General features: G+C 57.7%; 1 protein-coding gene and 2 long non-coding RNA genes across 4 annotated transcripts; 1 reads left to right on the top strand and 2 right to left on the bottom strand.

Moving 5' to 3' along the window:
* Nucleotides 1-44: 44 nt before the first annotated feature.
* LOC134559516 (uncharacterized) lies at nucleotides 45-3964 on the top strand. 2 transcript variants are annotated; one of them, XR_010082523.1, is made up of 4 exons: nucleotides 45-180; nucleotides 1807-1890; nucleotides 3097-3192; nucleotides 3542-3964. It is a non-coding gene; the product is annotated as an uncharacterized LOC134559516 (long non-coding RNA). The 2 variants fall into 2 exon arrangements; XR_010082524.1 differs by lacking the exon at nucleotides 1807-1890.
* Nucleotides 3965-5248: 1284 nt separating this feature from the next.
* On the bottom strand, nucleotides 5249-6086 carry LOC134559384 (uncharacterized). Its single transcript, XR_010082507.1, has 2 exons — nucleotides 5906-6086; nucleotides 5249-5813 (listed from the first exon to the last, which is right to left on the bottom strand). It is a non-coding gene; the product is annotated as an uncharacterized LOC134559384 (long non-coding RNA).
* A 70-nt stretch (nucleotides 6087-6156) lies between these two features.
* GRAP (GRB2 related adaptor protein) lies at nucleotides 6157-10726 on the bottom strand. Its single transcript, XM_063414089.1, has 5 exons — nucleotides 10570-10726; nucleotides 9530-9627; nucleotides 8412-8534; nucleotides 7133-7301; nucleotides 6157-6480 (listed from the first exon to the last, which is right to left on the bottom strand). Exons 1-5 carry the CDS (start codon nucleotides 10645-10647, stop codon nucleotides 6295-6297), a joined length of 654 nt encoding a protein of 217 aa, XP_063270159.1. The 5' UTR covers nucleotides 10648-10726; the 3' UTR covers nucleotides 6157-6294.
* Between the last annotated feature and the right edge of the window lie 16018 nt (nucleotides 10727-26744).

Raw genomic sequence — 26744 nt, forward strand, 5'->3', positions numbered from 1 at the left:
TGCCCAGCCCGATTAACTCTTTCGGCTGATGCGCCCTCACACCTGCGGATCCGAGCCCGGAGCCCCCCGGAGCCTGCGGCTGCGGGAGGGTCCTGGGGGGCTCCAGAGGGCTTCGGGTGTTTTGCCTTTTTACTGTTTATCTCTCCTCTGAGATTCCCCCCTCTCGCGGTGTGCCGGCTGGTAAGTCAATATTTTCCAGGAAAAGAGCTCTGTCCTGTGGTTAACCCCTCCTGTGCTGGTGCAGGGCTCGGAGCCCGGGTGGGTCCTGGGGGGCAGCACCGAGTGGGAGCTGCCAGAGCGCTTCAAAGCTGCACTGAGGCAGGTTTAGACTGGATTTTAGCAAGAGTTTCTTTATGGAGAGGGTGTTCCAATCCTGGAACAGGCTGCTTAGAGACGTGGTCAAGGCCTCAAACCTGTCAGTGTTTAAGAGGCACTTGGACAATGCCCTCAATTTTTTGTCAGCCCTCAATTGGTCAGGCAGTGGGACCAGATGATTGTTGAAGGGCTCTTCCAAATGAAACCCTTTATCCTGTCCTGTCCTGTGCCCTCCTCTATGGGGTTTGCAGTATGGTCACGGTAACATCACCACATCTGGCTATGACAGATTTCATCAATAACTGCGAGATGGATAAAAAAACCCTACCCTGGATTCGCCCCTTGGTGCTCACAAGCCAGAAATGTGGAAGTTCTCTTGAGCTTTCTCTTGGAAGCTCAGCTGAAGATGAATTTCAGGAATTGGGGTCAGATCCTTGCGCCAATGCAAAAAAGGGAATTGCCACGGGCTGTGTGTCTGTCCCTGGCGTTGGTGTGGCTCATCTGGATCCACAGCCGGGGAAATGAGGGCCCTGCCTGAGTCAGGTTCCCGAGGCGAAGCCGCCCGTCTGTCCGGCTGCTGGGCCATCAAAGCGCTCCTCTCTGCAGGCACAGTGGCCCTGCTCGTCCCACAGTGACAAATTGTGCCTGGGCCTGTGCCCAGCCCTGGCCTGGCCTGTGCAGGAGGTGGCACTGGGGCTGGGGGACACAGGGATGTGACAGCTCTTTGTTGGGATCACGGAATTGTCAAGGCTGGAAAAGATCCCCAAGTCCAACCCGGCAGTGCCAGGTCCAGCACTTCACCGTGTCCCCAAGTGTCACATCAGCTTGGGGGAGATGGAAGTGTTTGTCTCCCAAACAAACACCTCCTCTCCAGCTCAGGACGTGTTCCAGATGGAGCTGGTGGCTTTCTGACTGGCCCTGCAGGGATTTCCCCATGGTGGGATGACATCCCCACACCCAGCAGAGACCGAGGGAGCTGGAACCCAACCTGGGTGTTTGAGGTGAAATCCCAGCGCTGCTGGCAGCGATGGGGACAGCAAATGGGGCAGAGGTGAGCACTGAGCCAGCACCCAGTGCCTCTTTGGGACGATGGGAGATGGCCCAGATGGGTGCAGGAGTGTGGGTGTGTGTGGCGTGGCAGGAGCGTGTTGTGGTTTTCGCCGCCTCAGCCGCCTGCTCCGGGTGTTTTTATTGTGCCAGGAGATTTACAGACTCTTTCACGGGGTGTGTGCACTAATGATTTATTGCATGTGGGGTAAATGCTGCATCCCAGCCGTGGTGTGTGCTGTGTGCTGGCCCCGCCGGGGGCGGACTGGGGCGGCACAGCCCCACACCTGCAGCATCACAAGGGACAATGACACCTGGGTCCCCATCTCCCCATCCCGGGGGTTTCTTCACCCCACAAGGTGAATTTAGCCCCTGAGTTGGGAGCAGCCCCTGTTTGCAGCCCTGGGTTGCTGTGGCTGAGCAGGTTGGTCTTTGTCATTGCAGGCGTCCCCGGGTGGATCCAGCCGGGCAGGCAGCACCCGCTGCAGACACGGCCCCTTCCCTGCAGATGGAAGCATTAATTACAAGGTCCTAAATAATTTTCCATTTTTAGCAGAGGGCCTAAAAGTGAGGCAGTGGGGTTTGACACCAGGCTCTGCTCCTGGCTCGGGGGCTCCTGCTTCCCACTCGCTCTGAGGTCCCACCAAGGGTTCATTGGCAGAGCTGAGGGCCTGGGGCTGGCATTTCAGCTGGAATCCAACATCCAGACGCTGCCTTGCCCTTTGGAACGCTTTCCACCCTCCAGCCACCAACGATTTGCATGGAGCCGTGCACAACGTGGTGTTTTAGAGAGGGAAAACTGAGGCACGCAGCGCTGATGGCAGCTTTGCTCACGGCTGCTGCAGGAAGGAGTCACCGGAGCCCCAGCGCTGACTCTGACCCTGGGCAAAGGCGGCCCAGGCTGGGCTTTTTGGCATCCTTGGGATGTGCTGAGCACGGCCTGTGGTCTGCCCACAACCGAGTCGTGCTCCCATCTCGCCCCACGCTCCTTTGTGGAAAGTCCCAAGGTGTCCCCACTGGTGTCTGAGGCAAGCTGGGAGGCTGAGGGCTGCTTTGGTGGAGGTCACCGGGCAGGAGAAGCAGGACAATGCTGCCAGTCCTGGGCAGGGATCGCCCGTGCTCATCCCCGTGCTCCTGCCTGGGCGGGTGCAGCCCATCCATATTTATGCCTGACATTAATTTCCATCCATTTCAATATTTTATGAGCGTAACAATTAAAGGAAAAAAAAAAAAGGGTTCAGTGCTCGTTGAGACATAAGAAATAATTGGGTGTTGATGGTCCTGGCGTGCTGCCACGCAAATCCCAGGAGCTGCTGGTGCTGCCCATGCCCAGGAAATTGCCACAACGGTGCAGGAACCCGGCCGGCCCCGTGGGTTGGGATGGGCAGTGCCTGCCCCGGGGCTCTGCTGCCTCCAGCAGCCCCAGGACCTGGTGGGGCTCTGGAGATCCCCCCTGGGGCAGCTGTCACTGGGATTAATGTGAGAATAGATCCCACCTGCACTGGGCTGGGTGTGGGCAGCAGGAGGTGAGGGGTGGCTGAGGCAGGGGTGCATTTTAACGTGGGATGTGCTCCTTGCTTCTCCACCCGGTGTCCTGCCAAGGCCTGGGCATCGTGGCCATGGCAGAGGGTCAACATCTGCCCACTGAGAGGGGGCATGAGGGGGGGGAATGGGCTCAGGGCTGGCCTCCACCCTGTCAGGGGTCTCAGCCTGTCACCTGCCTCTGTCCCCCAGATGCTGTGACCTGTGTGGACCCTGAGGAGTGCACCCGTGTGTGTGGGGCTGCCGTGGGCTGCTCCAGCATCGCCCACCCCGAGCTGGTGGCAGTAGGTGGGTGCCAGGGGGTGACACCATCCCCACCGGGCTCTGCTGCACCCCGGGGCTGCTGCCAGGGCTTGGATGTTGAGGGGACCCCAGGGATGGTCTGGGAGGGTCTGTGTTGAGGGGACCCCCAGGGATGGTCTGGGAGGGTCCGTGCACGGCACAGCCCATGCAGCTCCTCCGAGGGTCTCTCCAGGAGTGAGGTCAGGGGATGTGAGGTCCTGGGGTGCAGCTGAATGTTCCCAAACTCCATCCTTGCCCCAGGGGAGATCCCAGTGCGTGGCTGCAGAGGGGTAGGCGCCATCCCGGGGTGGTCCTGTCCCATCCCTCCCAGTTCAGCCCTCCCTCTCTCCCGCAGGGCTGCGGGGTCTGATGATCGCAGTGATGATGGCAGTGCTCCTGTCATCCCTACCTCCATCTTCATCAGCAGCATCCTCCTCACCATGGACGTCTGGAGGATGTCCCCATCTCCGCGGGCTGGTGACCAGGAGCTGCTCCTCGTGGACAGGAACTGGCCGTGGTTTTGGGGGACACCGGAGGTTTCGGGGAGTCTGGTGGGGCCAGTCAAGCCTGCAAAGCGCCTCCACTCAGCCTGGCTTATGTACGGAAAACAAGCCCTTGGATTATTTTATGGATGAAAGCGCTGGAAATGCAGAAGGGCCGCTCGGTGCAGCCTCTCCCCATCGCCTCCAGCCCAGTCCCACCGGGAAACCGCGGTCACACCCGGGGGGCTCGGGCAGAGGGCAGAGGACAGCGCTGCCCGCTCATCCCCGGGCACACACCGGGGGCTCGGGCAGGGGGCAGCGCTGCCGGTTCATCCCCGGGCACACACAGAGGGGGGCTCGGGCAGAGGGCAGAGGACAGCGCTGCTCGCTCATCCCCGGGGAGCCCCGGCAGCGCTCGGGGCGGCGCACTCAGCGCTGGGGAATGCCCCGGCACGGTGCCACGGGGCCAGGAGCGTCCTCGGCCGGGGAGACAATAACAGGGAGCGAATCTGGGTCAGGGCTTTGGCTGCGCCGTGAGGAGGCCTGGCTGGACCGGCGGCTGCAGGAGCGGCTGATTCTGGGCATCCTCAGTGTCCAGAGGGTGGGGAGGGGATGGGCAGCGACCCCGGGGAATGGGGGTCCCGCAGTGTCCCCCTTGGGAAGAGGCGCGTTTGTCTCAGGGCCGGCTGAGCCCCTCCCTGGCACTGCCTTCGCTGCCGGGGACGAGGGTGTGACAAGGCAGGACAGCTTTCCCGAGGATGGCTAATGAATGTTTGCGAAGGGCTTTGCCCGCCCGGGGCGGGAGCCACTGCTGCGGTGGATCCCGGGCAACTTCCTCAGTGTCGGGTGATCCGTGCGAGCAGGACGCTGCAGATCCTTGGGATAGAGCCAAGGAAATGTGCTTGGGAGAAGGGAAAAAGCTGTTTAAGCTGCAAGTCTGAGGTTTTCCTCAGCGTGGAGAAAGGTGGGTTGGGTCCTGAGTAGTTGTCAGGGGGTCCCAGCTGCCCCTGCATCCACCAGGGTGGGGATGCCACATCCTGGGGTCATGGCTTGGGCTGGAAGGTTCCTTAGAGATCACCTCGTTCCAGCCCCGAGGAAAGGGCTTTGATTGTGGGGTGGCAAAGAGCTCCAAGTGGTGTTGGACGCTGCTCCACGCCAAGGTGGTGCTGTGGTGATGGGAACTCCTGATCCTTCTCCGTTCCCCCAGGCTGGGCAGTGCTGGGTGCTGCTCTCCATTCCCTGCCCGGATCAGCAGCTCTCGGCCACCCGGCACACCCAGCTCCTGCCTCACTCTGACATTCCTGCTTTTCCATGACCTTTTAGCCTCAAGACCAGCTTGGACAGGGCTTGGAGCAATCTGGTCTAGAGGAAAGTGTCCCTGCCCATGGCAAGGGGTGGGACAAGCTGAGCTTTAAGGTCTCTTCCCATCTAAACCATTCCATCATTCTTTGATTCCCTCCTCTGTGGCTCACAGACATTCCAGACAGAGGGATTTGTCCTTCCCCGTGGATCAGGGCATGCATTTTACACTGAGGCTGTTTCCCCTCCCTGCAGCACCAGGCAGCAGTGGGAGTTCCAGCTAGAGCTGCTCTCATGGCTTTATTTGTCTTTTATTTTTTCTTACTTCTGCTTTTCGAGAGGAGCAGATGGAGATGTAGGAAATTTCGTGGGGCTGTAAATAAGCTGAGCTGAGCTATAAATGCAGCAGCTTTGGGATGGGTCCTGCCCCCCTGAGATGGAGCAGGGAGTGGCACCATTATCACCCCCATGGGAACAGCCCTGGGAGGGTTTTCCCAGCAAATCTCTGGTTTCCAGCTGAAGGATCTCACCTCTCGAGGATTTGGGTGGTATTTTTTATTTGTTTGGGATGTGATGTTTAAATCCACTGGTGCAGCGAGTTGGGTGTTCTGAGCACTGCATTCCCTGAGTGCATCCCATGGGTGTGAGGTGTGGGGGGCATTTGTGGGGGCAGGAAATCCCCGGGGGGGGTTTGGGACAGGCATTGGGGTGGGGAAATGGGGGCTGCAGGGAAGCAAAACCACACTGAAGCATCACCTGCATGAATGGAGGGATGGGACCACCTTGGAAGTGCTGGAAAAGGAGCAGCAGCTCTCAAAGGCAACACCTAAACACGTTTTACTGGCCCTATAAAAAAATAATACAAAAAAGCGCCACAATTTGCAGCTATGAACGGCACCTGCAGGATGGAATCCCCTTGGATCAGCCTTCCCTGGTACCCCTGAGTCCTGGAATTCCTCTGTGGAGTTATGGATCCTGGCTGTGTCCTGGCTGCCTGCAGCCCTCCCTGGAGCCAGGGCTTTGCTTACGGGATTCGGAGAGGAGCCAAGGTTTGGGGTTTTGGGTTCACTCCCTCTGCTGCTGTCATCCCGCTGGATTGTGGCTCTGGTAAAGTTTTTATGGCCGTGGTTGAACACTGCACAGCCCCACCCCTGGGCTGGGGGTCACGGAGCTCTCGGGGCCAGGGGAACAGGGAGCCACAGCTCTGGTGTCACATGGCACAAGGACCAGGCACCATCCTGGGGACAAAGGGACACTCAGGCCATGTGAGGGCACGAGTGGGGACCACGGGGCCGGGTCCTGCCCGGTCACCAGCTCGTGGTGACGGTCACTTGTGCAGGGGGTGGACGTAGCTCCGGGGGAAGAGCCCGACGCGGCCGTAGATCCTCCCCTGCCACCAGCCGGGGTCGGGGCAGCCCAGGACCTCAATGATGTCCCCACGGAGGAAGGGCAGCTGGGAGCTCTCCTGGGCTGAGAAGTCGAACTGGGCTTGCACGAATCGGGGTCTCTTCACCTGCAGGGAAGGTGAGGGCAGGGTTGGTGGGAGGAGAGGGGTTCCCAACCCCTGGCACTGGGTAGCACTGCCTGGGTCCTCAGGGTGAGGGGGACACTGTCCCACCACGGGATGAGGATGAGCCTTGGGATGCCTCCTTTGAAGAGGCAAAAGCTAGAAAAGGGAAGAGTGGGGTTCTGGGGGCAACCCTGGGGGCAGGGGCACACCCCAGGGCACAGAACTCCCTGTTCTTGCAGCTGGGAGACCCAAGATGGGTGCCCAGGGGACCCTTGGAGGCAGCTGGCACCCTCTTCTTGTCAGGTCCTCCCAGGTGCTGGAGCCTTCCCCATCCCGACTCCCAAAGTCCAGTTGTGCCACCTCCACAACCCCTGCCCCAGGGCTTGGCTTTGCTGGAGTCTGGCTGTGCCCTGTGCTGATCTGGTTGGGCTCTGCCACCTGCCCTGGGCATCACCCCTGGCCCAAGGGACAGTGATGTGTGCCCTGCCCTGCCCTGCTCTTCCTCCTGTCTCAGGCTCTCTTCCTCCTCTCCTGCTCCTCACCCCCCTCAGCCAAAGGATAAATCCCAACCAGGGATGTCCCTGTCCCCCTCTGTGGGACACTCAAGGGGGCTCACGCAGGGGTTTGGGACCTGTGGCCCCATCCATGGCGATACCTCCTGGGTCTGGTCCTCGTCCCTCAGGAAGATCTGCTGCTCTTTGGAGATCGTGGTCATCCTGTAGAAATCCACCAGCTCGTTGAGGGAGTTGAACTTTTCCTCCCAGAGGAAATATTTGCCGTTCCTCTCCCGGAGCACCTTGAAGTGCTGGACGTGCCTCCCATAGCTGCAGAAGGAGGATGGGTGTCACCCTGGGGACATCCTGGCAGCATCCCCTGAGGTGAGGAAAGCCTGGGGGTGCTGGCAAGGTCGGGGTGAGCCCATGGGTCTCACTGCACCCTTCCTGCCATGGTGACAGTGGCACTGGGGTCATTCCCGGCCCTGCAATGAGGACCCACAGCTGAGCCCTGCCACAACTCACCGCACAGGCAGCCCTGGCACAGGGATGGCAGCGTGCCAGCCACGGGGAGGGCAGGTGGCTTTGTCCAGGGCCACATCTGAGGATGGCGTGGTGAGAGCTGCAGGTCTCCCACACGCCAGGAGGATGCAGAGGCCGGGATTGTGCTCCTGGGGACCCCCACACTGCAGGAGGACGGGGCAGGCAGGATGTCCCCTGCTGTCACCCACAGGTTGGGTGCCCACACCGCAGGGCCCCCGGGCAGGGGCAGCACCCGGCCCTGCTGCCGGTGACGCCCGGCAGGGCACGGCTCCCTCTCATTAGAGGTAAGAACCTCCCGAAACGTTCAATTAGGGATTAAAAGTGTGAGAAAGGGCCTGGGGCCGGCCCCTGCTCCCCAGGCCGGGGCAGGGAAGGGGTGAGATCCCCGGGGACAGGCTCTGCCCGTTGTACAGCCAGTGCCGAAGTCCTGCGGATGCTGCAGCCCTCGATCCCTCGATCCCCTCCATCCCTTCATCCCCTCCATCCCTCCATCCCCCCATCCCCTCCATTCCTCCATCCCTGGGGATGCTCCGGGCTCTGTTCCCCGGGCTGTGCGCGCAGCTCGGCCCCAGCCCCGTCATCCCCCACGGGGCTGCGTTTCGGGGTGTTTGGGGGTGTTTGGGGGTGTCCCTGCGAGGGAGCCCGGGCGAGGCAGCGGTGCCGGGAGCAGCGGGGATGGAGGCGGAGCTGCGGAGGAGAGGAGGGCGGGGAGGGCGCTGTGCCGGGCTGGGCTGGACGTGCCGGGCTGGGCTGGATGTGCCGGGCTCCGCAGCCCCTCCGAGGCGGCCAGGACAGGGCAGGGTGCTCAGCCCTCCCCCAGCACACACGGGGGTGGCCCGACGCCTCAGGGGGCTGCGGGGACCCCTTCCCTTCCTGGGGTGTCCCAAAGGCACTCACTTGACGGAGAGGGAGAACTCTCCCGGGGCGCTCTCGCTGTCGCGGATCAGGAAGGCTCCCAGGTGGTTCCGCTGGAGCAGCCGCTCCTCTGCCAGGTTTCGGGAGATCCTGCCCGCGTACCACCTGCGAGGGGCACCGGGCTGAGCCCCGCGGGCACCCCCGGCCACCCGCGGGGTGGGGACACCGAGACTCCCGGTGCCGCCGGGAGAGGGGTCCCCATCGGGCTCCTCACAGCGCCGGGACCCTCCCCCGGCAGTTTCTGCCTTCCCTCCCCGTCCTGGTTCATTCTCGGGGCGCACCGCAGGTGCTGCGGGCGCGCTGCCCCCTCCCGCGCGTCACCGACAGCCGCGACCGCATCCTGTCACCCCGCCTGTCACCCCGCCTGTCACCTGGCCTGTCACACGGCGCCTCGGCCCCCGCTTTGCTGCCTGTCCCCTCCCCCGCGTCCCTCGGCCCCTGGTGGGCACAGCCCCTCCAGGTGTGGAGCAGAAATCCCTCGGTGCCCGATGAACCCTCCTGCCTGCACTGCAGAGTGCCCGTGTCCCACCCCTGCCAAGGCTGTGCCCGGGTATTTCAGGTCCCAGGGCCGTGAGGATTCTCTGCTGCTGTAGGAATTGCCCGGTGAATGATCAGGCAGGGAGTTTAGCACAGAGGTGCTCCATGCAAGAGGATGTGTCTCGCCCGTGCCGGTTGTTATCCCAAGCTGGAGAGGCAGCGGGATGTGCCCCGGGCTGCCCCGAGCCCACGCCTTCGCTCTGGCATTTAAATGTGATTTACCGGGGGCTAAGGATACATAAAACACAGGTTCAATCAGCGATGGATTAGGCTGGGCTTTAATAATGCATTAATAGGATTGTGTTTAATGCAGTTGTAATCCCCTAACGCTTTATTGTTCTCCAATTATCATTTATTTAGTGGCAGCTTGGTGTGAGGGTTGGATTTTGGGGGGTACGTGGGTGTGCTGCTGCCTCCTGTCCCCTCTGTGGTGGCACTGGCAGACCGACCCGGCAGGCAGACCTCACCTCTGTGACTCAGTTTCCCCACGTGTGGGACTACCCTGGCTCGTGGTAGATCTTTGGGAATCGGGATTGTTGCCTGGCTGGTGGGGTGGTACTTACGGGTGTGGCTTGACCTTGATGTAGTTTTTGGGGACAAAGCCCTCGCAGCCGAACAGCTCAGCCTTGTACCAGTTCTGGTCATCTTCCATGCTGAGGATCTGAGGTGGGAGAGGAGCAGGGAGGCGTCAGCCTGGCTGCCATGCCCCTGGGGAAAAGGGGGCTCTGGCAGTGCTGACACACTCTGGGGGGGTTTGGGGTCACAGAGCTGGAAAGGATCTGGTGTTGTCCCAAACCCCTGCCCAGGGCAGAGGGTGAAATCTGTCCCTGGAGTGGCCAGGCCATGAGCCAGGCCCCTGCGTCCCCCGGGACGGTGGCAGTGGGTGCTGACAGCGCTTCCGTGTGACAACAATTTCCAGCCTCCCCCGCAGGGGCCCGGGGCCGGTACAGCTGTGAAAACAGGATCCGAAACCCCGGCTCAGGGCACGGGGAAAACACTGGCCTGGGGCTCTGGGCTCCAGCCGGGCTGTGCCCCCGCCCTCCCGGGGGGATACGGGGTGCCAGGGGGCCGGGAGGAGCCCGAGAGGGGTGGGCAGATGGGCAGGGAGGGTGTGCCCTCACTGCCACCTCAGGGCACCCCAGGATGTTGTGAGTACTCCTGGAGCTTTTTGGGATTCCCAGGTGGCATCTAAGAGCCCAGCCCAACACCAGTGCCTGAATCACCCGTCCCTCAGTGGGTGTTTGGGCACATGCTCCGTGCTGCAGGATCCCTGTGACCTCCAGTGCCTTCCGGACAGGGAAAACACGTCCCAGCCCCGAGGGGCTGCCACAGAGCACAGCTGGTGGCACTGACAGCCAGGGAGGCCACATGCCACGTCCCATCCGGGGGTGTCCTTCTCTGAAGTTCTGCCTGGTGGCACAGGCAAGGAGAGAACACCGCCCTTTCCAAAATCCTCGAGGCTGGCTCCTTGCATCCCACAGAAAGCCCCAGAAGCTCTAAAGTCAGGGACAAAGCCAGCACCAGTGTCACCATGTGCCCGCTGTGTCCCCACAAAGCAACAGCATCCAACCCCCACCCGGATGGTGGCTCCTGTCCCCTGTACCTTCAGGGTGTCCCCCTTCTGGAAGGGCAGCTCGTCCTTCTCTGTGGCCTGGAAGCTGTACAGGGCCACCGACTCCATCGGGGCTGTGCCGGAGGGGCCGGGGCTGCGCTCACGGCGGTGGCGGGCAGGAAGCCGCGCTGATGTCACCGCCGCCGGGGCACACGCGGGCCCCGCCGCGGCCACAGCTGCCCAGATGTGCGGCGGGGGCGGGGGAGCCGTGCCAGCCCAGCCGGGTGCCAGGGGAGCCATGTGCCAAAGGACGGCAGAAGGATTTGGCGTTCCCTCCGCGGTGAGTGGTGGGCAGCAGCCCGGGTTTGGATGGGAATGTGGTGGTGATGGGCTGGGCACGGGGCGAGGATTTTGGGAAGGGTAGCACAGGATTTTGGGTTTGGAGAGCAGCACAGGCAGTGCTGATGGGGGAAGCCTCTGGGGTTGGGCTGCCAAAAGGGGGCTTGGTGGGATTGGTTGTTCCAGAAGCAAGAAAATCGCGGCGGGTGGGAACGGCGGGGGCGGAGGGAGGTGGGTGGATGCTCACACCTGGTTTCTTTGGAATTCTTTGGAATTCAGAGCGAACACTGCATGGCTCAGCTCCGAGCAGTGAGCTTTCAGCACAACTGATATTGGCTCTTCGGGCTGTGGCCCTGCGAGGGGGTTGATTTTTTCCAGTTTTCTTCTGCAGGGCTTAGGGAATAAAAATCCCTTTTAGACTAAAACTGAGCACTAAACCTTCCTGCTGCTCCCGTGGGCGTCAGGCAGTGAGTGTGCAGGGCTCGCACGCCGGGGATCATTCCCAGCGGGAAGGTCTCCGGAGCTGTTCAGCCTTCCTGTGTGTGGGCTGGGGCATGGAGCGCACGGAAAATCCGCCAGACACTGCCTCGCTCTGCTGCGAGGAATTAAACCAGGGACAGCTGCAGCGCAGTCCCTGCCCATGGATTTGGGCATTTTCCAGCAAGGAGCAGGATGCTGCTGCCATCTGCCCGGGGTGGGATGAGCCACGGTGCCCGCAGGGCCACTGTGGGGACACGGGCTCGGAGATTCACCTCTCCCAAACTTTATTTCCATTACTGACTCCATCTGAAAAACAAAGGCCCTGTAACACCCCACTGAGGTATTTCCAGGCTCCCAGTGCCCGTGGGAAGCGCAGAGGGATGTGCAGAATGCCCCCAGCGAGGCACAGTCCCCAGTGGCTGTCCTGGGATGTGCTGGTCCCAGGAGATGCTGGGAAGGCCGGAGGGTCGGGGAGGCCGTGGGAAGAGGCTCCGTGTGCGCTCGGCTGTCACATGGAGGATGGGATTCAGCAGCTCCCCACGTCCCAGAGAGACCCAGGGGATGGGAATGCAGCAGGAAATCACCCTGGGATGAGCTTCCCCTGCCCCTCAGCAGCCTCGGGGAGGATGGAGCTGGGTGTTCCCTGGGGAAAGCAGCCCAGCAGAGCCGCTGCTGTGGCCAAGGGCCTGATCCTGTCCCTGGTCCATCAGCCCAAAGTGGACCCTGCAAAGGCCACTCCAGGCCACCCCACACGGAGAACAACAGGGCAGGGAGGTGTCAGGGCACTGGAAGGTGTTGGTGTGGGAGAAACCTGCAGCCCAGGAGTGGGTTAGTGGGGAGACAACCAGCTCTGCTGAGGGGGACACCGGGAGCAGTTTTGGGGTTTGGCTTCCTGGGGCAGCAGAGAGGCTTTGGGGACACCTTGAGGTGTCCGGGCTGGAGCCACACGTGGTGCCACAGTGGCACAGGACAGCGGGGTCACAGAGGGTCCCCAGGCCTGGCGCAGTGGCTCAGGACCGGAGCAGGATGGGATGGTGCCAGCAGATGGCAGCAGTGCCCCAGGGGACACTGGGGACACTTGGACAGCGCCACCTGCCCCTCCACTCAGGCTCTGATGAGGCAGGCAACCCCTTGGACACCTCTGTCACCTCCTACATCACAACCACTCCCCGACCCCTTCCCTCGCTCCCATCCCTGCCGCTGTCCCGGCCGCGCTCCCCGCGCAGGGTCCAGGTCCCCTCGGCTCGCTGGTGGCCCGCTGGTGGCCGCTGTCCCTGCGCACACGGGGTCACTGTGGGGGTGACAGCAGCACCTGCACCCCAGGAGAGCCTGGGCTGGTGCCAGGGCAGTCTGTGGGCCCTTTTCTGGGTCGGGAGTCAATCGCTGCAGTGTCCAGCCGGCCCCGGGTGCCCCATCCCGGGTCGCTGCGCCGATGCCCGGCAGGGTGGGATCCCGGGGGACCTGTCCCCTCATCCCTGTGCCCTGCATGTCCCCAGTGTTCAGAGGGACACAGGAGGTGCCACATGGTATCTGTTGGTTGAGTGTCAAAGCTTGAACTTTGGAGTTAATGACTGAGTTCAGCTCAGCCTGCAGGGAGATCCCAAGGGATCCATCCCATGGATCACCCCAGGGCACGGAGCAGGGGGAGCCCACCCTGCCCTGGGCGCGGCCACCAGCCCACGCTGCCTCTCCCTGCAATCAGGGGACTTCTGTGACCCTGGGGACAGGCGTAGGAGGGTGCCAGGGGCTCTGGCATTCCCCTTTCCCGGCTGCAGGGCCATTCCGGGCGCTGGGAGCAGCCTGGAGCTCCTGCTGACTCCCGGCTTGCCCAATCTGCCCAGCCCTGTTTCATCAACATCCTGTGTTTACCTGGCTGCAAAATCCCCACGCGGGAGGGAGGAAGAGGAGGGAGGGGAGCCTCTTCCCCTTCCTCTGAGGCCTGGGGAGCTTTGTTATGGACACCACTCCGGGCTCCCCGGCTCCCCTCCGGCCCCTGCCTCAGTGACCCCTTGCTCTCCCATGGGAGAGGAGGGGGTGTCTTCAAGCCTGGCTTTGCCTCATGAGGGGCTTTGAGCTGAGCCTGGACGGTGCAGGGCTGGGCAAGGGGAGCTGGCTCAGTGCAGATCCAGGGCTCTGCTCCCAGAGCAGGGAGGGGGATGGATGCTGCCCCAGCGTTGTGCTGGGGGTTGGGAACGCAGCACAGCCTGGCTTGGGGGTGGTGGATGTGGAGAAATCCTGGAGGATGAAGGATGCAGCTCCTGTGTACCCAGGAATGGAATCAGCCCTTCCCACAGGGATCTGGACGTCTCTCGAGGAAGCAGGAGCCCCCCTGAGGCCCCGTGCAGAGAGGAAACGTCATCCTGGGCTAGAAAATGCCACGTCAGGGCCCCCAAACAGGATCTCAGTGTCAGCACTTTCCCCCGGAGCAGAGGCCACGTCAGTGACTCCTGAGCGTCAGAGCCTGTGTGTAACCCAACTACTCAGCCCACACTGAGGAACTTGTGTCACCTTTTACACCCTGGTGTGGCTGAGGACAGAGGATCAGACCCCTCCGGACCTCACATTATCCCACAGGGCCTGTAGGAAAACACTTACAGCAGGAGCAGACCCAGAGCCAGTTGGCCACACTGGGTCCGGTGTGGCCATGAAAGGCTCCTTGAGGTGCTGGTGGTCTCCAGATGTGGAGCTGCATCTCCTCAGGGTCAGCAGGGCTGCTTGGGGCTGGCATTGGGGTTTTTGGGCTGCCAAATCAGAGCAGAGCCCGCCCACCTCTGATGCAGGTGGGTTAGGATGTGGGACTGTACCTCACGGGAGAAGCCCGAGTGCAGGGGGCTGGTGCTGGGACCTCACTTTCTGCTTTTGGCCCCAAAAATGGATCTGGAAAAGGACTGGAAGTCATGAAGCCCCGGGTGTGGGGTTCAACCCCAAACCTACAAGAAAGGATCACTGATGGGTTATCCCAAACAGCCTCTTCTAGAGGGATACAGCCTTGGATGGTGGCTGGGATTGGCCTCCTGGGAAAGGCCAAGCACAGTTTTGGTGAGGAGGGAGAGCCCAGACAGAGCAGCCTCAGGGGAACAAACTGTGGGAGCTTTTTGGACTCAGTTTTGGGCTGCTGGACGAGGTCACTGTCAGTGCCTGGCTCTGGGCACGGCTGGGATGGGGGCTCGGGCCAGGATCGTTTACAGAGGTGTGAACCATTAACGAGTTAATCATCAGGGCCAGCACAGCTAAAGGTTATTTGCCTCCCTGGGCTCTATAAAAGGACGTGGAGGCCACTTCTTGGGTTTGGGCTGATGAGAAGGGAGTGTTGTCTCTTGTGGCTGTGTCTTGGAGCTGCTCCTGAGATCCTGCTGTTCCCTGGGATGCACCAAGAGCAAAAGGTGAGCTGTCCCTCGGTGTGGTGGCTGTGTCTTCCCTGGAGTGACCTGGAGAAGGTGGAGCTGCCCAGATCCGCCTGGAGAAGGCACTCAGTGTCCGGCTGGCAGCAGATCTCACCCCGGCTGTGGTGTCCTGGCCCTGTCCTGGGGCACCTGGGGGTAACTCTGGGGCCTGCTGGGTGCCCTCATGCGGCTCAGGCTCTGCTCTAAGCTGTGGGAGGAAGGTTTTCTGCTGAATCCTGCTGTGGAAATGTCTGATGGTGATTCCTGGGATGAGCAACTGTGTCTGGCCTCCCATCTTCATCCTTGGTGCTGGGCTGCCTGCCTGGCCTATGGAGAAGGCAAAAATTCCCTGCTAGGCTGGTGCTGCAGCATGGATGGGAGTGGGGAATGCTCTGCCAGCTCTTGTGGGTGCTCAGAAGCCATTCCCAGACAGCTGAAGCTGGAGAACCCCCTGTGCTGCATTCTGTCACTGCAGAGGGTCAGAGAACCCCTTTGATTCTCACAGGAGGCAAATGAAAAGGGTCCCTTTAACTGGAAGTTCCAAAGAAAGCGGGTGGGAGGCGCAGGATTTGGGTGTGGAAGCTGTTTGCTGGCGGTGTTTGCCATGGGGGGAGGCTCCTCGCCCTCGGCACGGGCTGGCGGAGTCACCACCCATGGGCAGGGGAGCTCCGCGTTGTTCGAGGGGAGCCGGGAATTTGGTCACATCCAGGCGCAGCCCCGGGGGCCTGAACGGATTCCAAGAATCTCCCCCTCAACAAGAGCATCTGTTATTTTCCTAGGAATTAAAAAGAAAAGCCCACCGCAGAGAGCCTGTGCTGCGTGCGTAGGTGAGGGGACTGTGCTGTCACCGCCGTGACTCACCCGGGGGGAGGCTGCCACTCCCGGGAACAACAGCGACAAAAAGAAAAAAAAAAAAAAAAAAAGTAGGGAGAAATTGTGAATGATTGCTGGCTGCCGGTGACTGGGCTCTCCACCGGGCAGTCAAATTTCGGTTCCTCCTTAGGGCTGGCTGGTTAACAAAGAAGTTATTAATAACCAATTAAACCACAGCTCACGTCATGCCTTCCTCTGGAAGTGTGGCAAGAGCGGCCCTGGTTCCTCCTTCGGCTCCGTAGCCACCCTGCCGCCTCGGGGGGACATTTGGGGAGGTGTCCCCTCCCCGCAGGACATGCCCAGGTGACACCTCCCAGGGCTGTGCGGGACAGAGGTGACCTGAGCATGATGTGGGAGAGGAACCGCGTGTGGCAGGGATTTGGGCAGTGCCAGGGCAGCTGGTGACAGCCGTGGGGACACGGAGGGAGGAGGAGGAGGAGGAGGCTCCCTGGCTGAGGCTGGGGATGTGCGCGGTGCCACATCCCGGGCAGAGGAGCAGAGCGCCGGATGCGCGGCGAAGGCGCAGAGAATTCGGGCACTGTGCTCCTCCTGAAACCGCCTATTCAGGGCACAGCGGGCACGACAGGAGGGAGGAAGCGGAGGGGACACGGAGCACTGAAGGCCTCTGTGTGTGGCCGGACGGATGCAGGTGCAGCTGCGGATTCCCCGGATGCCCCACGCTGCCCTTTCCTGCGGGGGATGCACTCGGGAGTCCCCCCGGAGTCCCCCCAGAGTCCCCAGCCCTGCTGTCACTCTGATTTATTCCTGTTGCCACACTGTCCAGTGCTGCCTTTTTTCCCTACCCCTCTGTAGGTCTGTGCGGATTCTCTGAAGCCTCACTCAGGCTTGGGCTGTCCCTCATTGCTCTCTCTCCTCTCCTCAGCTGAATATCTGCAGAAAATGTTTAGTAATTAAGTAGCTGTGAGAACTGTGCCCAGCCTGTCATCAGCTGGGGCTGAAATGAGCCTCCAAGAACGGGGGAATCCACACACGTGGCCTTGCCTGTCCCAACCCACACCTGCTGCCCTTTGGAAAACCAAGCTGAATAAAGCTGCTGCTTTGGTGGCAGAGCCCTCTCAGGGCACCTTTCCTGAATGGTGACTTTTGCCTGTGCAAGGCCAGAGGAAAAACTGAGTGCAGATTTCTTAGGAAGCCACAAGGAAACTGATGAATTCCTCCCAAGGGCTGTGTTGGGTTGTGATTTCTGACACATCAGCTGTGGCAATCCAGGGTGATTTCACGGAAGCCTCTCCAGATATCTGTGTGTAAATGAGAGCAGGATCTGGCCTGTGTTAAAGGAACACTGCCCAGGGGTTTTCTGCAAGATGTGTGCTCTCACTTTCTGCTCTCTGAGCAAATGCAGCACTCCTAGGAGGCAATTCTGCATCTTAAATAGAAAGCCAAGGCACTGCTTTCTCTTGAAGTATTCCTGCAGAGCTGGAAACAGCATTTGCTTCAATGGAAGAGTTTGAGATCCCCAGGAAAATGACCTGAGCCCCCTCCCTGTGAAGCTGATGGCAAAGGAACAGCATTGCTCTGACAGGGCTCGTGATGTAAGGCACTAACATTAGCACAGGTAATAAAAACCCTCCCCATGTAGGTGTGTTTGGCACAAGATGCAGCAGCAAGCAAAGCATTTGGCAAAATCCTGTAAAATATCTGTTTCTACACCGTGTTCCTATCAGCATCTGAAATGCAGATTTGTTATCTCCCTTCCTCCCCTCTCTTCCTCTCTCAGGCCGAAAGAGGAACTGGGTTTGGGTTTTTGGGCTTTGCTGGGGGGCTGATGGTCACTGCAGGCTGAGCTGCTGGGAGGTGGCAGCAGGACACAGAGGTGTGTGACGGCCACTTGTCACGTTAATGTTCCATGGTGATGTCCTGCTGTGCTGCTGGTCCTCCCTGCTGCAGGGACTGGGATTTCAGTGCCATTTCACGGCAGGGAGGGTTAGGTTGGATATTAGGAAAAGGTTCTTCCCCAGAGGGTGCAGGGGCACTGCCCAGGGCATGGTCACAGCCCCAAGGCTGCCAGAGCTCCTGGAGCATTTGGAAAACGCTCTCGGGGACAGAGTGGAATTGTTGGGGTGTCTGGGCAGGGCCAGGAGTTGGATCAATGATCCTTGTGTGTCCCAACTCTGCATATTCCATGATTCAGCCTCTGGCATTGCCTGGGAGCAGGGGGCTGGAGATACCACAGGATGCCTCGGGAGGGCTCAGATGAGCAATAGGAGCAAGAGTTTGGGGGTGGGCAAGCTCCAGCTCCGAGTGGAGGGTGAGGTGTCTGGAAGAGTTTGGGAAACTCTGCAGCAACGGGAAGTCTGGACTGGGCACAAAGGACTGGAATCACTGGTGGGAGACCCTCAAAAACAGCTTGGGAAGGGGCTACAGCCCCTCTCCAGTGTGGGCACCAGTGTCTCTTCCCTCTGGAAACCAGCTCAGCACAAATTCTGTATCCCAACCTGATACCTGGTTGCTGCTCCCTCAGCTGGGATGGTGAATGCAGCCTCCAGTGGTTTGGAGCTGTGCTGTTCCTGGCTCCCCGGGGCACAGACAATTCAGTAAATCATTTTAGCATATGTTTAAATCTCCCTGAGCACCCCTGGGTGTGGAAGGCTTAGGGAACGTGCTGCGTGTCTGCAAGGCTCAGGGGAGGCTTTAGGCTTGAGGGTGGAAAATGTGCCAGTCCATGGAGAGTCTGGGGAAAGGAACTTCACAGGGATGGAGCTTTTGGAGAAACCCAGGAGAGCTGAGGAAAACAGCACGTGGGTGCTGCTCTCGGCCTCTGCTCTCAAAGATGATAAACATGAAGGTCTGGAGCCAATGTGTGGGAAGATAAGAACATCCATCCTGCTTAAAGCCAGGTGTCCAGTCCAAAATCTGAGCACTGGCAGTGTTTATAGCAAATGTTTGAGGAGAATGGGAGGAGGGACTTTTCACTGGAGTGTGTAGTGACAGGATAAGGGGGAATGGCTGTAAGCTATAGGAGGGCAGGGTTGGATTAGGTATTAGGAATTCTTTCCTGTGAGGGTGGGGAGGCCCTGGCAGAGGTTGCCCAAAGAAGCTGTGGCTGCCCCATCCCTGGAAGTGTCCAAGGTCAGGCTGGACAGGCTTGCAGAAACCTGGGATAGTGGAAGGTGTCCTCACCCATCTCAGGGGGGTGGAGCTGGTCTCTAAGGTCCCTTCCTACCCAAACCAGTCTATGGCTCTCTAATAAGAGGAATAAATGAGTGAGCAGACAGAATTTCACACTGTGTTCTCCTTGGATTCAGTAATTCTGGGCACCTCCCGAACTGGAGCCGTGTCTGCAAGATGCATCTTGAGAGAGGCACCCGCTGAGTGACAGCATCTGCAGCTCCCTGCCTTCCCCCAGGCTCTGATCTCACAGCAAAACAAGAGGTCCTGCCCTGCCTGGAGGGAAAACACTGGAGCCTCACGTTTCTCTCTCAAGTGCAAGCTGGAAAAGCTGATGCAGACACGCTCTGGAAGGCGTCCGTAATGAAGAGCAGGGCACAGGGTGCTTGTGTGGAAGTGCTGTCAGTTTTTATTTAAGGGTCAGCTGGTGGCTTCATGGAGGAAATGGCCTGCACAGCCCAGCCCTTCCTCCCCAAGTGCTGGAGATCCTGCTGAGTGCAAAGAACTTCGCAGCTGAAGCTGCCACAAACCCTTGTTCCAGCCCACTGGTGACACGTGGGGTTTTCATGACATCAGGAATTTTGGGCTGTTTTAGTTTTCACCCTCCTGGACTGGATTATTCAGCTGATGTTTCACCAAAGGCCACTTTCAGTACTGCCAAAATCTGTAGTGGTTGTGCGTGGTTTGCACCCCATGCCCCTCCCAAAACGCTCTGAGTGACGTGGAAGCATCCTGAGGGATGGAGGAAACTTGCTGTCTGCAGCAACTTGCTCTGCAGTTATTTTAGATTGAGGTTACTGTGGTTAGTGCCCCAGAAAAGATGGGGCTGTGCACAGCCAGTTCCCAGCAGTGCTGGTGTTTGTCTCTCACCTTCTCCTATCAGAGATGTTTGATTTCTAAAACTTGGAAGGCAACAGACTCCTTTGAGTTCCTCTCCTGTTCAGAGGGTCAGGGAGCAATCCTGTATTTCTCCATCTCAGTCCATAAGAATGTGGAAGCTCGTAGGAGTATTAATTACAGCCAATTATAACCTGCTTGACTGGCTGAGGTGCTCAGATGAGAGCACCCGAGACTTGCTGTTGTTGAAGAGGTTTCCTTCCATCAAGTTTTTGAGGAGCTCAGAGCAGGGCTGATCCATGGAGCAGTGTTAGGATTGAACACGTTCTGGAGGAATTCCTGCCTGCAGTGCTGTGCAGTTTGTTTGCTTTGTGGAGTCCTGATGGCTTGTCATGAATCTCTTCCCGCCCAGCTGGTGAATTTTTTTTTAATCTGCTTGTTTATCACACAGGGACCATGTATTTACAGCTCTGCAGTGTTGTTTAAGGTTTTTTACAGAGTAAAAGTTCCTGGGAAGCCCTACTGAGGATGAGATGGGGCAGCAGGGACAAGTTTGGAGTCACAACCGTGCATGCAGATATGAAAGTTTTGAAAGTTTCAACCAGCTCTGTGAGCCTGGGAATGGAGGAAGTCACTTGCAGAAGTGGGAATCAGAAACCCAGAAATTGGGCCAACTAATTAAGCGACTGGCTGGATGCTGTGCAAACACAAACCAAACAGACAGCTCTCAGTTTTCATCTGTCAAGGGGGAAAGCCACCAGCTTGTCAGAGATGGGCATCCAGCTGTAATCCAGGGATGTGGCAGCTCTGTTCCAGCCTCTCTGTTTAAAAGACATGAAATACCCGCAGCTTCCAGTGCTTGCTGTACCTCGGGGGAGTCACATCTCTGGTGTCTGAGAGCAAGGCTCTGAAATTTGAGCTCAAACTGGCTGTGTGGTTCAGCTCCCAGGGCTGGCACTGAGGTGGCTTTCCAGGCCTCAGATGCTCTGGGAGCAGAGCACACGCAAAGGAAGCTGCAGATGCCCCAGTGATGCCCCAAATCTCTGTGAGCACCACATTGTGGTGTGATAATGCTGATTTTGGTGTTGGTGTCCCTGATTCTCCCCAGGTGAGGGGTGGATGGATTGCTGCATCTGATTCCTGTGGGGAATCCTTCTGGGGTTTTGTGCTTAAAAATGGAACTCCTCCTGCTGGACCGCGTCCTCTGCCAGCAGTGGCCACAGGCTGAGTCCTTGGTTTCCCCCTTCTTCTACAAAGTCTTTTGCCACCCTTTCCAGCCAAGACCAGCCAAAATCCCTTTCCCAGCAGGAGGAGACCCAAACCCCAGAGGATTCTGCAGAGCCAGGGGCGCAACTCCTGACACGTTCCTCAGAGCGAACCCCACAGGGCGTTTTCCCTCAAGGTTAGAAACAGCTGGGAGGAGTGAGGATCATCCCTGGCCACAGCCACGTGAGATCCTTGTGCAACTGCACAGGTCATCCTGCAGTTTGGAAGTTGTTATGGAGCCTCTATCAGTCTGAGGATGGGCCTGGGGCAAAAGGGAGGGTCTGGCTCTGCGGGTGACATTCTTTGGGTGGCTGCAGGAATGAGGAGGAGGAGGAATTCTGATGGGTGACGTTGTCCATCAGCTCCATCCTGGCAGGAAGTCCTCTTGTTGTGACAAGGAGGAAGTGGAGAGGGATAGAACAAACTGTACCAAGCAAAAGGCAATGCCTGTCCTCCAGCAGGAGCCTACAGGCTGTGCCTTGGTGACTTGCTTTGGGGAGCCAGATGGTAACAATAAATGAGCCTGGCTTTGCTGGGCTTGAGTCTGCCACTCCAAACTGTGCAGATGGTCCCAATGGGTGAGTGCTCCCAGCCTGGAAACAAGCAGCAGACTCAGGCTCTTTAGGTCAACTGTGTTCCTTGTGTCCTATAAACCCAGGACAACACCTCCTCAGCACTCAGTGTGGCCCTGCATGGCCCTGTCCTCTCCTTTCTGCTGATGTGGGTGCTGATCTGAGCCTCTGGTGAGCTGGTTCAGGGAGCTGAACTGGCTGAGAGGCAACACTCCCCCCTAAAAAGTGATTAATCTCCACCACAGGTGGTATAAGCTGCTGCTGGTGGCAGGGAGGCAGTGGGAAGGGGCGGTGGAGGAAGGGCAGGAACCACAGCACCCTGACTTAGGTCAATTAAAAACTTGTGGAATTTCACCCCCAGGCTTCAGTGGGATTTAATGAAGCAGCACAGTAGCCTTGGCTTCTCGCTGTGGCATGGGAGAACTGCACCTCCGGAGCAGTAAGGAGAAAGGAATGAGGGAAGGTGCCCACAGATGAGAACAGCTCCAGCTTGTGAAGAAACACAACACTTGGTAATTACTAGAACTAAGCACATTCAAACGTCACTGCCTCTTGCACTGTCAGAGCACATTCATTTTGAGAAAATCAGAATGTGCTGGGCTTGCATCCTCCCTTCTCTTTTCATGAATCTGCCAACGTGTTCAGAAAAGGTCTGGTTTGAATACCCATATTAGAGGTGTATTAATTTTGAACTTGTCAAAAGGAATATTTGCATTGGAAACAGTTCTACAAGTTTGTCTGCATCATGAAGGGAACGAACCCCCTCCTGCTGGCTCTGTTCTGATTAGCTTGGGCTGCTTCCAGCTGAACTCAAGCACAGGCTCACTGGGCTCTACTCTCCCTCATTCCCATCCTTCTGCTTTTCTCCCTTATTTAAAGATGTTTGAAGAAGCCAGACTAAATATGATGGGAGCTAAACTCTTATTTTGGTTCTCCTCGCTTTGTAGACAAACCCTGGAAGTGTGGTAGGGCTGCAGACCCCGTGGATCCGTGTGTCTAATTGAAGCAGACAAGACTGTAACTCAGACTTTGCATATTTCAATGAAATATTCATGAATCCAGGAGAGAATAACCCGGGGTGAACATCAAGTTGTATAATCTGAATATATTCTCTATAACTGTCAGCAACACGCAGACAGCTCAGAAAATTCCGGGGAGGGTCTGTGCTTGTTGAGAAACATCTCGCTGCTTTGGCTCTAAGGACAATGATGATTGTGTTTGCCCAGACTATTTAATTAGCAGATTTCCCAAATTGGGCTCTCAGGGACTGAAGTCCCCATTTAGCCCATGTGGAAGCATGTGGCTTCCTGGGAAGGCTGGGGAGCTCCAGCTGCCACTGGAGTGGAGGGTGCCCAACCTCCTCAGACATCAGGCACTTTCTCACTTGGCTATTTAATCCAGACTGAAGGGCTGAACATTAAACACACCTTCATTAGATGATGCTCGTCTCTATTTCTGCATTGATTCCTCTGAAGACCTGCAGGTTAGGAGTGGGAAGGAAAATCAGTGATGGAGCAAAATGACTGTGATTTAGAGATCGGATTGCACGCAGCCAGGGCCATGCATCAGGATAATGAGATTCAGTCTTGTTTGCTTACAAGCACTGGAGACAGAAGCAGAAAATGTGATCCACCAAGCCAGCTCTCAGGAAATGAGGAACAATAGAGTGAGGAAATCAAATTTCAAACGGCAGGGATATATTTATGGAGTTTTCCTCGGGATTTTTGCAGAGCTTTGGGGCGTTCTCTGTGCAGTGTTTTTTCGGGCAGCTGACATATGGCTGGGGGATTAGATCACTGCAAAGCACCGTTGTTTGTGACCTATTTGTTAATGCGGGGCTGGGGTCAGCGACAAGAGACAAATGCACTTGTCATTGTTTGGGGCTTTTCAAGTGCTGCTCCTGTTGTCCTCGCACCGTGGCCAGACATTTGGAACAAACTCATTAGCTAATTAGTGCTGTGCTCAGCCCCACGTGGGTGATATGGCTGTGGAACAGGCCCTCCTGGGGCTCCCTGGCAGCTGCTCTTCCCTAGGTTACTTGGGAAGGTAGGTGGGGGAGGATGTGCCTTCCTCATCTTCTCTGGGAGAGTCTCCTGCATTCCAGACATCCCACTCCTTATCCTCCTGCCCCTTGCCTTGCAACTTCTCCCTCTGCAACTACTCCCTCTACTCCAACTAGTCCCTCTACTCCCACTCGTTGGATCCACCAGCTTATCTCTGGTGACCAGTGACAGGACCTGAGGGCATGGTGTGAAGCTGTGCCAGGGAAGTTTAGGTTATCAGGAAAAGGTTTTTCACCCAGAGGGTGGCAGGGCACTGAACAGCTTCCCCAAGGAATGGTCACAGCCCCAAGGCTGCCAGAGCTGCAGGAGCGTTTGGACAATGCTCTCAGGCACGGGGTGGGATTCACAGAATCACAGTTTGGGTTGGAAGGGATCTCAGAAACTCTCCAGTTCCACCCCTGCCATGGACAGGCACAACTTCTACAACCCCACTACCCTGCCCAACCTGGCCCTGAGCACTTCCAGGGATGGAGACACCACAGCTTTTCTGGGCAACCTGGTCTAGTGAAAGGTGTCCCCGATCCTTGGTGTTGTCCTGTGCAGGACCACGAATTGGATTTGATGCTCCTTGTGAGTCCCTTCCATATCCCGAGGACATCCTGGGAGTCTGTGAGCTGCCTTCTCCATGTGGATTGCTCTGCTGGTTATCAGGGTGGTGCCACAGCTCCCGGTGCCCAACTCAGGCTGCAAATCACGGCCTTGGACTCTGCTTCTGCCAACGCAGCTGGAACGTTGGGCTGGGAAGGAGCAGCGATGGCTCGGGTCAATATCCAGGTACAGCCTGCTCCAAAGAGGGCTGGGGCAGGGCTGCAGTGGGAAGTGTTCTACACCAGCTCCTGCGTTTAAAATCACAGGACCAAAGCAGTGACCTCCTGTTGCTGATATGAAACAAGAGAGGTCAATCCACTGCCACGAGGGGCCACCAGGAGGGAACACCCCTGTGCAGCTTGGGCAAAGCTCTGCTGGTGCAGCTCTACCACTCCTGTACCTGCTCAGGATGGCAGGAACACTGCAATTTAAGGCATTAACAAGGATATAACAATCAAAAACTAAGTGATTTTACTTGGCTGGTTTGTTTTATTCACACTAAGGGGCTTGATCTGGTTGATAGAAAACTTTTTTTTTGGTGGAAGTGTGCCAGCTGCAGGAGGTTTTTGCTGGGTTTGCTGATTTGCACACTTAATGATGTAGACAGACACCTGGGATGGAGCTGGGAATGGAGAGGAAGCTGCTCTGTTTGTCCAGATCTGGAAGGAACACAGGCAACAGGAACAATCCTGTTCTTCCCATTTTATTTTACCCAAAAGCTTTCTCCTCCTCCTTTAGAGCTGTCAGCACCTGATCATTAGGATTAATGAACGTGCACAGAAACATTGGGTTTCCATCATTGCTGTTTTCTTGCAAAGAAGAAAAGGGGGAAGTATTCTTTCAGCTCCTGCTGATACCATCAGATATGTGCCGATCCCTTCTTTTTTTCACCCAGAATTTAATCCTGCCTAGCTCAAGGTTAACAGCTAAGCCAGAATCACAGCTCGCTGCACAAGATTCAGATCTTCCCGGCTCCCAGATGGTGTTCAAGGCATTGGAATGTGCAGCATTTCTAAACAAGTTGCTTTTAATGCAGCTCACTCAGTGTTTTCACTGCAGTCCTCGTTCTTCTGTATTTAAACCTCAAATCTGTGGCAGATTTGATAGTGGCTCCATGGGAGGAAGGGCTGGGCTCTAAGTGGTGGATGCTCCATCCCTGGAAGTTTCCAAGGCCAGGTTGGATGGGGCTTGGAGCAACCTGGGATAGTGGGAGGTGTCCCTGCCCCTGGCAGGGTTTGGAATGCGATGATTTTTAAGGTCCCTTCGCAAACCGTTCCGGGATTTGATGAAGTTTGCAGCACTCAGCCTGACCTTCCTTTCACTTAAAAGCAGCGAGCCACAGGTGGATTTTGCTCCACATTTCTGTTTTCCTATGCTTTTTGTAAGGCGTGATTCCTCAGGAATTCGGGTTTTAAATAACCAGCAGCACTGGGCTGTGCCAGCAGTGATCCAAGCAGAGCTCTGCTCTCCAGCTTCTCCCCTGGCCGTGTCCCGTTTCCTTGAATTGTCTCACGGTTTTAAGATGGGAACAAATATATTCAGGGAGGACTACAATGGGAGCAGTAACCTCCTCCAGCCCACGATGCCGGACACTGGTTTAGTCATTATCCCGAGGGGAAGGACGTGTGCTCCGACCCACCCAGACCGCCCGGCTCCTCCTGCCCCTGCTGGGCTCCCCTTCACCCCCCAGTGCGGTGACCCTGATCCCTAAATGTGTCCCCTTAGCCATAAATGTGGTTATTTTATATCAGCATCTTCGGTGGGAGGGGGAAAGTGGAGTATCAGCCCGTGTGAGGCAATGGGAGCTGTGCCGGGGAGGTTCAGGTTGGACATTGGGAGGAATTATTTTGTAGAAAGAGTGATGAAATAATGGAATGGGCTGCCCAAGGATGTGCTGGATGGAGTCATTGTCCTGGGAGGTGTTTAAGGAAAGGCTGGATGTGGCACTCAGTACCATAGTCTAGTTGACAAGGAGGTGTTTAGCCACATTTGGACTTGATGATCTCGGGTCTTTTCCAAACGAATTCATTCCATCATTCAGCCTTGGGGGCTGCCAGCCCACACTGGACCTCGATTTTTGGGGGGCTGCCCTGAAATCAGTTTCTCCTGCGTGCTGTGAGTGTGGAGGGGAAGTGTGTTCCCCAAGCCGCCTTCTTCCATCAAAGGCATACCCAGACCTGCTTTAAAGTGTACCCTACTCCATAAATGTGGTTATTTTGTAGTGACAGTAATTATTTTTTATTTTTTTGTCCCTGGATTTTGGGGGATCTCAAGCCCTGAAACTGGTTCCTCCTGGGCTCTGGGAGCACTGAGGGGGATCCCCATGTGTTCTCCTTCCATCAGAGCCAGCCCTGAACCCTCTCTTAAAGCATTCCCTGACCCATAAATGCGGTTATTTCGTAACTACAGACTTTTCTTGTATTATTTCACCCAGTTTTTTTTTTTGGGGGGGGGGACCCCTGGGCGCTGTGAGCACTGAGGGGGTTCTCCTTCCATCAAAAGCAGCCCCTGCCCCGGGGGGACCAATCCCGCCTCACTCCTCACCGGCGCCGGGTCCGGCTGCGAGGAACCGCGGCGAGGAGGCAGGGAAGGAAGGGAAAAGGGAGGGAAGGAGAGGAAGAGGGAGGGAAGGAAGGGAAGAGGGAGGGAAGGAGGGGACGGGCAGCGCCGCGTCCCCCCCGCCCTCAGCGCGGCCG

The sequence above is a fragment of the Prinia subflava genome, chromosome 17, assembly GCF_021018805.1.
Source record: "Prinia subflava isolate CZ2003 ecotype Zambia chromosome 17, Cam_Psub_1.2, whole genome shotgun sequence".
In the NCBI taxonomy this organism is placed as follows: Eukaryota; Metazoa; Chordata; class Aves; order Passeriformes; family Cisticolidae; genus Prinia; species Prinia subflava.

Coding starts and splice junctions, on each gene's coding strand:
- GRAP (XM_063414089.1), bottom strand. CDS start 10,647: ATGGAGTCGGTGGCCCTGTACAGCTTCCAGGCCACAGAGAAGGACGAG. Junction 8,535..9,529: donor ATCAAGGTCAAGCCACACCC/GTAAGTACCACC, acceptor TGCCCCTCGCAG/GTGGTACGCGGGCAGGATCT. Junction 7,302..8,411: donor GAGTTCTCCCTCTCCGTCAA/GTGAGTGCCTTT, acceptor CTCCTTCTGCAG/CTATGGGAGGCACGTCCAGC.